This window comes from Prunus mume, linkage group LG6 (genome assembly GCF_029339155.1).
Source record: "Prunus mume cultivar Tortuosa linkage group LG6, ASM2933915v1, whole genome shotgun sequence".
Lineage (NCBI taxonomy): Eukaryota > Viridiplantae > Streptophyta > Magnoliopsida > Rosales > Rosaceae > Prunus > Prunus mume.
In genome coordinates, this window is record NC_142703.1 from 6,134,390 (window position 1) to 6,145,075 (window position 10,686).

Genomic DNA, 10,686 nt, shown 5'->3' on the forward strand with positions numbered 1-10,686 from the left:
TTTTGCCTATGTACTGTGTATGTAGATGGATTTTCACTACGCCACATTAGATTTTATTTCCTTAGTATTTGTGATTGATCTTGATACTGGATGCATATGTGCCTCTCCTTAATCTTTTTATTTTTTATAACAAGTGATGCCAAAGCCCTATTCAATTGGGCATGGTTTTTCAGGGTTTAGTATTTGTGAGGTCAGAAGTACAAGAATAAGGTTGTAGGGTGTACTTTTAGAGGAGGTGAATGTGTTGGGACTTCCTCGTTATCTCCAAGCATACTTATACTTCTTTTAGCGGTAATTGGTCTTCGAAAAATGAACAAAAAGTATGGTGGATTTTTGTGAACTGTTTGATGAGGCCTTAATGGCTTATTGGAAGCAGATTTTTGATAACGTATTGGTAGTAGATTTTAACGTATCGGAAGTAGATTAGAACCATGTGCATGTTTCATAGAGTGTAGATGATGTTGTAAGGTGGTATGTGTGGAGAGAATGTATCAAGGTTCCTCTCCACATGCATTGTGAATCATGTTAAATCAGGACTGTGTACTGCCTTGACTGAAGTTTAGGTTAGGTACTCGAAAGGGTAATCAAAAAGTCAAAGATATAGACAAATGTACATTTATTGGACAGATGGTGAGGAAATGGTGATGATATTTTGTACAGTGGGTACAAAATGTTGGTTTGGGTCGAGTGAGTGATGGTTTTTTGCTTGTATGTTTGAGTTGGATGGCTCTCTCGTGTTCAGGTGGAGTGCTACATAGAAGAAAGAGGGTAGTCTTGGAGATAGAATTTGTATAAAGCTAAAGATGGTGTTTAGGAATTTTGCTGTCTGGGTCTTTCATTGTGTGTCTTTCTTTGTCATAAACTGAATGGGTAAGCCATGGATTACAGTTAGGAGAGACAAGTCTGTAAGGGTTTCGCAGGTTTATGGAGATGCAAGAGTGAAGAAATGGCACCTCTAGCTCTGATTGATCCTTCAATTGTGATATATATTGTAAGTATCAAGCTATGAGGAGATTATAACATGTTTTTATCTGTATCGTATCGTTTTTATTCTTCTTTTTATTTTTTGTTTATTAACATAAAGAATAGCCTGATTGCTGAAAAGAATTAGGAGATCAATACACAAAAAAGCTGAAATACATGAAGGATAAAGTACAATCTAGATCCTAACCCTTCTTTGCATCGTGGTCACACACACTGTGATCATTACATAGAGCCTGTCTTGTACATTGTCTAGAAATTGGAAATATGCACGTCCCCATCTCTTCTTAAACATTAAGGGACCACAAACTCCCCAAAATCCCACAATGAATCCAAGCGCAAAGGAAATATAAAACCATGGGATTTCATGCCCATTGTCCACATCTTGATTATTCTTATTACCTGCATCAATCCCGTTAGTTCCCAGGCATCCATTTGGGAGGGGGGCACCACAAAGTTGCTGGTTCCCCTCAAATGCAGAGGCATTGAAGCCTTGGAGCTGAGTACTTGTTGGTATTGGTCCTTCAAGATTATTGTAGGAGACATTGAAAAATGACAAGAAATTAAGACTCCTCAATGATGTTGGGATTTTTCCAGACAAATGATTCACAGAGAGATCCACCGTATCCATATTTTTGAGATTGGATATTTGGTCTGGAATTTCTCCGGAGAAGTTGTTGCTAAGATCCAACGCATGAAGAAGCTGCAGTCTACCAATCTCAACAGGTATGCTGCAACTAATGCTATTGTTGTGTAGGTACATCGATGGCGGCAAGAAAGACAAACAGGTGTATTGTAAAACTTGAGCACCATCAGGTTGGATGAAGATAGGCAGTTCAAGAAAATTATGGTCTACTTGAGCTGCAGCTTGTTCAGATACCAACATGGGTAGTTTGCATAGCTCCTTTGGAAATTCACCAGAAATTAGGTTGGAGTCAAAGTTTATATAAAAGAGCCTTGGAAGAGTTCCCAACCAACTAGGGATTGAGCCTGTGATTCTATTAAAAGGCAAGTCCAAGACCTCTAGCCTTTTGAGCTCATATAACCACATAGGTATTTGACCAGTGAGATCACAATCACCCAAGCTAAAATTCGAAGATTTTCGAATCCGTCGAAACCAACCATGTCTTCATCAGTGGGCATTTCCTCACCTACAAAACTATACGGAAGGAGGGTCGCAAGGCTCTTGGAACCCATTAATATCTTCATTGCCCCTGTGACATTTGTCAGTTCATTGGCACCAAGCGAAAGGTAGGACAAGGATTTTAATGAAAGAATCTCAGGTTGTATTTGCCCCTCTAGATAGCCTAATTGCTTTCAGGGACTTGCTTGGGTAACGGCTTATTGGCAAGTGACCACTGAAGGAATTACTTCCTAAGTCAAGTTTACTAAGTTGACTACGTTTGGAGAAATTTAGGGTGGAGATTTCTCCTTCGAAGTTGTTGAATCCAGATTCAGTTCTATAAGGCTTGTGCAGTTCATCAAAGATGGGGGTAGAGAACCTTCTAAATTGTTGAAATGAAGGAGCATGAGTTTTAGTGTGAAGAGTTTCCTAGTATTTTTAGGTAGCTTGCCAATCAAGTTATTATGCTAGAGGTCGAGGACTGCAAGGTTGGTGAAATTGACAATTCTATTGCTAACAGGTCAGTTAAGCGAATTCATCGGTAAAGCAATTTCTTTAAGTGTTGTATGCATTATAGATATCATTCGGAAGTTCTCCAGAGAGATTATTGTAACCAGCATGAAAAACCTGTAGTTTGGAACATTCCCCTAGTTTGGGAGAAATTTTGCCACTAAATTTATTCAAGGAAAAATCTAGTACCCTAATGAAGGGGGAAGAATGAAGACATAGAGGACGCGATAAATCCGGTGAAGGTATTGTTGCTGACAATGAAACTAGTCAAGTTCCAAGCATGTTGGAAAGAACGAAGATGGGATTGCACCGTGGAAGCGATTGCTGGACAAATCCACAACGTGGATATTACTATTGGATGGTAGAGAAAATGGAAGCTCTTCGGAAAGAAGGTTATAGCTCAAATCAAGGATTTCAAGGCGATTCAACAACAAGAGGAATCTGATTTCAAGTGAACCATAAAGTGAGTTGTGTGAGAGATTGAGGTGGCTGAGATGTGTGAGAGAACCAAGGGAAAAGGGAAACTCACCTCCTTTGAGCCCTTTGGAGGGTAAGAGCAATTGGGTTACCCATCCATCTTTACAAGTGATGCCTTCCCAAGAGCAACAATTATCAGAATTCCAATTTAAAGTAGGAGAAGACAGATTGAGAGTCAAGGACAGGAGAGAGCTGCGTTCAGTTTGGTTGCATGCATGGTTCGTAGATATGGTGCTAGAGAATACTAGAATTAAAAAGAAGCAAAATTGCTTTTAGTGATGAAGCTCAACTATCATGCTTGTTCTTTGTGGAACTGCCATATTTGTTATAGATTGCTTAGAGGCTTGTATACGTACATATATATACACACACACACATTAATGTGATGACCAAACTACCAAGAAACAACATAAGGAAAAGATAAATGTGATATCGTGTAAAACTCATGGGTGCCATAGAGGATAAATAAAGATGTCTACCTTCACAAGCTACTGGAAATGTTGACTTAAAATCTTAATTAATTGAGTAAATTTCTTGGCAGGTAAACCCTATAATGTATAAATTTGCAAGCCCTTTCCACTTCCCAAATGCCACTAGAACATGGTTGCCAGAGAAGTTCTCGGATAATTTTCCTGTGATATATGCATATATGTATAGATTATGCTTTCGCATGTCAAAAATTCAAAGTCTTGCGAAAACTTCGAAGTGTTATTTGATTCTTTAATGTTTGAGTTTTTGACTGGAAATGGTGGCGAGAGCAACATAACAAGGACATTAGTGATTAATTAATACGGAAAGGAGGACTCTGTATAATATATATATATATATATAATATATAGATAAATCAGCCCTTTAATGCCTTCTTTTCATCGTATGTGGTCCTTACGTACTTTAGTTTTCATGCCATCTTTAACGGCATATTCTTACGTATACAGTTTAACGGCATAATCTCTACGCGCAGAAGCTCGGGATCTCATTTGGATAACTAATGAGAATCAAACAAGAAGACTATGATAATGATAAAATAGTTAAATACTTTTAGTAAGCTGACTTTTTAAGGGATGATTTCTGAAGGGAATTGTTATTAGCACTTCAAAATAGTGATCTTGCACTCCTTTATATTTTATTTTTTAAAATAAAAAAGAGGAGTGGATAATATCCAACAAAAAAAAAAAGAAAAAAAAAAGAACTGCTAATAACTTCTCCCTTTCTAAATGGAAAATACAAAAATAGACATTTCAAATTACTGAACTGAACTACGAGCTAGTTTGACATTGTTGTGTTGTGAAAATAATCGTTGTGAGAGAAATCAAGATAAAGCACGTTTGGTAAAATTTTTGTTAAAAATGTTGTTGGTACTGATTCCCGCATAATTAGAAAATGATTGCCACATAATCATTAAACTCATCGCCTCTTCAAAACCGATTCTTGCATAATTAGAAAATGAAAGCACCTCATTACTTATACGCTTTCTCTCACAGCAATTTTTAACAATAAGTGATTTTCTCATAGTAAAAGGGCTGGGCTTTCCAAAAAAATTTAAAATCACTTATCACCCAAATAAGCAATGCCAAATTGGCACTGCATATTACTTTTTATTTTTTCTTTTTCCAGAAGGTTTATTAGTGGAGTAGAAAGAAAATTCAAGGCTCTAATTCTTTTTTCCTATATTTTTGTGGGAAGGCCCTTTATGGGGCCTACTTTGCGCTTACATTTTAACAATATATTGGCCTTTCAAGTAACGTAGACATGAAATATTTCTAGTTTCATTGGTAATGACTAGTGACACTTGGGTCTGCCTCTAGTTGGAAAATATCTTAAAGGTCACGTGATAAAGAACATCAATATTCAGCCTCCATTTGGTACACCATGCAGTTTTGAGGCTTTGAGGGGGACCACGGGATATGGCACAACTATTTCAAACACACCAAAACAAAAGAAGCCCAAATCGAGTATCAAGTTACTTGAAACGAGTCATTCTATTGTAAGGGCATTATATAAGGACCTTAAACGAGGGCATTATCAGACCCGAAAGGAAGATAAAAAAAGATTAAAAAAACCTAGCCAATTTGAACTAACAACTAAGAGATATGACCTCATCTAAGGACCTTTGATAAGACCCTCGTTATAGAATTCTACTACTTAAAACCCATCATCATAAGTTAGTTTGGGCTCATCTGCCCATTTATATTTACAAGGCTTGTTCTCTACTGTGCTGGAAAGGCCATTGCAATTTGTACTCAAAGGAATAGTAAATTCGAGTTTTGATTTGGTACCACTTCTGAAAGCGTTTGACATACAATTTTAAAGTGTTTTTGTGGATATAAAAGCGTTTTCTGGAGGTGTTCTTTAGAAATCACTTCCAAGTCCCTTTCTAATAAACACTTGGATTTTTTTTTATAAATATTTCAACATATTAGGGTTTGTTGGAGGAGTGATACTGGAGAGACCAATAATCACTGCTATGAAGAATCATTTTACCTTATATCCGTTTAAGGGCTTGTTTAGGAGTGATTTTAGAGGGTCACAATCACTTGTGGGGAGAAGTAACTCCAACATGCGTCTCCATATAATCACTTTAAGTGGGTTTAAACGATTATGGGGAAAATAATATCCTATGTGCTTCTCCATAAAATTCATTAAAACCACTTAAAGTGATTGTTGACCTATCTAGAACTAAAATCACTCCCAAACGAGCCTTTATAATACAAGCACTCCTACAAAAATACTTATATAAGCACAAATGTCTTCCAAACAGCCCTAAAATTATCTACCTTTGGTAACGAGATGCATGTACTAATTTTGTATTTTTTTTGTGATTTGAGCTGAAACAAGAAGACATGAGCTCTCGTGCACACACAGAAGTGTGTTAAACTGTCTAACTCCTTTTTGGAAGCGAGCCTTTATAATACAAGCACTCCTACAAAAATACTTATATAAGCACAAATGTCTTCCAAACAGCCCTAAAATTATCTACCTTTGGTAACGAGATGCATGTACTAATTTTGTATTTTTTTTGTGATTTGAGCTGAAACAAGAAGACATGAGCTCTCGTGCACACACAGAAGTGTGTTAAACTGTCTAACTCCTTTTTGGAAGTTGATCCCCTTGTTGAATTCAAGGTGTATTCCACTATAATCCAATTGAACTCGATATGGATATGACAGGCCTAACCCACAAAAACATCACACACACCATGACCAGTAGTCTCCATATTATATTGTGGAGGCAATGCAGTCCCATCCCAGCAAACTCACTCACACAGTGGTGAATTGGGGCAACAAAAAGACGTGAAAGGAATTAGGTTGGTTTTATTTTTGTCCAACATATTGCACATGCTACTAGCTCAATGTTACCATTACTTGTTCTACATGCAGCTCCAGATCAAAGTGGGCCACCGCATGAAACACTAATCCTACGATAATGTTGCTACAATCGACCAATCGACCACCCAAAGGAAAGGACTTTCTTTTTTAAGTATAACCTAAACAGTGAAACGAAAATGAAAGACTTCGTATGAGCTGAATCCCATTTTTCACTATTTTCCATTCCATGCAAAAAAAGTATATGAGTAACTATACAGAGTCTTGTTTTATTTTGTGATCTTTTATCTTTTAACAAGATGAAAAGAGATGCACAAAATATAAGTTTGGAGAAGAAGAGTGATTGAACGGAGAAGAGGTGCTTTGGTTTTGAGAGAAAAAAGAGTTTGGTTCTTTGATGCTAAAAGGGAAAAGAAGACCCAAGGGAAAATCTACGTGCATGATTTATAAATGATAAGGCATGGTAAAAGTAAAAGTCAAGCATAACTTAATGAATACATAATAATTAAATCTGTGATTTCATGACGAGATTAAATCCATAGTTTCACAACAAGAGTTTGATTTCGGAAATAATGTGGTAGAAAGAACGTATTCTATGGGTATATATGTTATATATAACCAAAAAAGAAAGATTTAGATTGATATCATTCACCCATTGTTTGGGATAATGATTTAAATATACTTTTTTTGCTACCTAATATCCAAAGTTGTTGCTTGGCCATGATCAGGGAGAGATTTTGGCTTCAAGTAGAGAAAACAATTGGATGGTCCACTAAAAGAATTAAAACACAGACATTCAAAAAAGCTTCTTTGGTACGTTGGCTGTACACAAAACAAAAGTCATTTATTGCTCCAAATAGGGTCATAAAAAAGCCATTTGAGTGGGATTGTGGGACGCTGAAAAGAAAGGACGAGAGAAGATAAAGAACCCTAATTCGTTTTCTTTGACTCAATATAAAATCAAGGTGGTGGTGGCATTCGTATGGAATGCACACTCCCTTCCATTTTCTTATATTATCCAAACCCCACTCTTTCTTTATCGACACTCAGTGCTTTCTTCTTCAGCAATCCATTGCTCAACTTTTTTTTAGTAGGTTCTTCAGCAATCATACTTAGTATAAGTTGGTGTTCTGTGGCGTACATATGATAGGAATTTATTAATCAAATGGTGGTGCAAAAGAATATTACAAAGCAGCTAATGAATATACTGCTGACATGGGAAGAGGGTTTACACAAATATCATTGGGTGTCTACGGTTCGAACCTCTACGTACCCACATGGGTGGAGGTGGAAGTGGAAGAACTCAACCAACTGAGTTATACTCTGCTGCCATTTTCACATACTAACATGTGTACTAACACATCTTTCTTGAGCCGATTTGGCGACTCTTGATTTATTGGCATTGAAGAAATTTTGTTGAACTTCTATTACGATAATCGATGATTTCGATTAATTTGGCAAAGCCTTATCATATAAGTCATATGAAACCGACAGTCTGATAGGATAACATTCAATCTATTTACTCTTTTATTAACATTTGTTTCATTACGTGTGCTTACTATATAATGTTTTTACTATTTATGAACAGATTGGAACTTCTTTCTTTTTGGTTGGCACAAATTTTGGTTAACTGCAGCACATGTGTATGAGCTAACATGTACAAATGCCACTGATTTGATGTCTATGGGATCAGGAAGTAGTTTAGAATCCACAGGAAATTGGGTCAATTACATTTTATATGTAGGATGCTTCTGGCAAACCAAGTCATAGAAACCACGTCCACTTGATTCTTTCAGCTAATATACCAAAATATAAACTATATAATAAGAAGACCATAACCGAAAGAGTTAGAAAAAGACATAAAGGGAAGGGAAAGCCTTGAATTATTGCATCCGTTTTGATAACCATGTACGAAAGATTGCATAAGGGTTTGTCTTTCCAGCTTTTGTCTGGTTCCATAGTCACGCTTTGCTCATGAACTCGGTTTATTTTTTATTTTTACAGGTGTAACTGCTTAAAAGTATATGTCTTTAATTTCCTTTTACGTTTCCTTATAATCTTGGTGATCATAAAGTTGTTTGTGCTCCTTCTATTATTCTTCTTGCTTATCAGTTTTATTCCTCTGATCACATTCGTCTGTTCTAATTTCCGATCTTGAATTTCTTCTTTATTTTTTATACAAGCGATAGTCTAAATTAATCTACAAATAGGGAGATTTGAACATGAGTGCAAGAAGACGGACTCAATATCATGATCAACTTGCCTAACCCACATCTGCATCTTTAATTTTTCTTCTTAATTTCAAATATTAGAAGTATGGAACAATTGGCTCAAAGCAAAGCTGGTCGAGATCCACAAGCAATCTCAGCTCAACTTTATTCGGCCCTCAATTGTTTTATCAGCTATATTAAATCGATCTATATTACAATATCGTTCTTTTTTCCTTTTTCTTTTTCTTTTTAGGTGCTACCTTTTTTTTTCTTTTTATCCTCTGAAGATATTGAGCATTCATACATTTAAGGTCAACACCTAGTAGGATTTGCATCACTAAAACTTTGAGCATTGTCGTGGATCACTTGTATAAGAGAACAAGGTATTAAGGGTATCTGCTTTTAAATTATATCTTTCTAAAAGTTTTTATTCCCATATTTAAAATCAAAAACTTAAATTAATGATTTCTACTTTCACCCTTTTTATTTTAGAATGTTTTTCCTTCTATTTATTTCATCTTTCTCAGATGATATCTCAGTTAAATTCATGCTAATAGGGTTTCACTCCCGTACTGAATTAGTGGACATATCATATGAATTCCACTTTCTACCAAACTACGACGCAAGTCTCGGCCATTTGACCACCAAGGCATTTAGTCAAATTAACTAATTATTTTTAAAATATTATTTTTTTAAAGGAAGCAAAAATAAACACACTTGTTCTTTGCTTTTTTTCCCATTAGTGGCTATCCCCCACCTTTGCCTCCCCCATAATTGAACCTTTTCCACCATAAATACCTTACTTGAGTGCGTGTGTCCTCCACACTTCTCAAATCTCTCTCTCCCTCATTTCACAACAGCATACCCATAATCCTTAATCCTTCCCCGTTATCCACTTTTCTCATTCATTTTTCCATGGCGCCAAACAGCCAAACATCCCTTAACGAAGGCAAGTATGCCATCCCAATCACCACAAACGACCTAGAACACCAACAATCCCTAGATCAAAACGAGTTCGACTACTCAAAACGCTCCCAGTGGCTTCGCGCCGCCGTCCTAGGGGCCAATGATGGCCTAATCTCAACGGCTTCGTTGATGATGGGCGTGGGAGCTGTCAAGGAAGACATCAAGGCCATGATCCTAACTGGGTTCGCCGGACTAGTAGCCGGGGCATGCAGCATGGCCATTGGAGAGTTTGTCTCTGTGTACTCCCAGTTGGACATAGAGGTGGCTCAAATGAAAAGGGACAATCAGAACAAGCAAAAGACTCTGGCACACGTGGCGGAAGATGGTGATAGCGAGGGAGACAACGAAAAGGAGAGCCTGCCCAACCCGTTGCAAGCTGCGGCTGCTTCAGCTCTTGCGTTTTCAGTAGGGGCAATGGTCCCATTGTTAGCAGCTTCGTTCATAAGGGAGTATAAGGTGAGGTTAGGAGTTGTGGCTGCAGCTGTGAGCTTGGCTTTGGTGTTGTTTGGGTGGCTGGGGGCAAAATTGGGGAAGGCACCAATTATGAGATCAATGATGAGGGTTTTGGTTGGAGGATGGATGGCCATGGCTATAACCTTTGGGTTAACCAAGTTGATTGGCTCTAGTGGGCTGTGAAACTCCTTGATCTCACATCCATTGTAACTGTGTTATTACATGTTTCATCTTTTTTACGTTCCCTTTTTTCTACTTTTGGTTTTTGTGTAATGAAAGATGACAAGATGTGTATAGGAGTGAGTTTTGCTAATTTTCTTGGTGTAAGTTGAGTCTTAAAAGAAAGGAAACGCATAGTATTATTGGGGAATAAAAGTACTAAAGATCACGCACGTAACTGATCATATCTTTTATTTTGAGGAATGTAAGTGGGATTTCCCGGGGCCTCTTTAATTTAATCAACAAAGAACTTATTCTAATACACACTATCAAATCAAATCAAATCAAATCAAGGTTTGCAACTTGAAATCACTAAATTTACAAGTTAAGACGCTTTTTCACTGGATGAGATTCGCTGTCTCCATTTTTCATGTCCCTTTGTATCCCTTGTATAATTTTTTGACACGTGTCCAACAACTTAACC

The 10,686-nt window shown here is 37.0% G+C and overlaps 2 protein-coding genes across 2 annotated transcripts; one reads left to right on the forward strand and one right to left on the reverse strand.

Annotated features, from left to right (window-relative positions):
* Nucleotides 1–1,118: 1,118 nt before the first annotated feature.
* Nucleotides 1,119–2,653, reverse strand: LOC148915954 (receptor-like protein 3). Its single transcript, XM_089054794.1, has one exon. The coding sequence runs from the start codon at nt 2,030–2,032 to the stop codon at nt 1,160–1,162; it is 873 nt and encodes a 290-aa protein (XP_088910920.1). The 5' UTR covers nt 2,033–2,653; the 3' UTR covers nt 1,119–1,159.
* Nucleotides 2,654–9,434: 6,781 nt separating this feature from the next.
* LOC103336331 (vacuolar iron transporter homolog 4-like) lies at nt 9,435–10,456 on the forward strand. Its single transcript, XM_008239374.2, has one exon. The coding sequence runs from the start codon at nt 9,540–9,542 to the stop codon at nt 10,224–10,226; it is 687 nt and encodes a 228-aa protein (XP_008237596.1). The 5' UTR covers nt 9,435–9,539; the 3' UTR covers nt 10,227–10,456.
* Nucleotides 10,457–10,686: the final 230 nt, after the last annotated feature.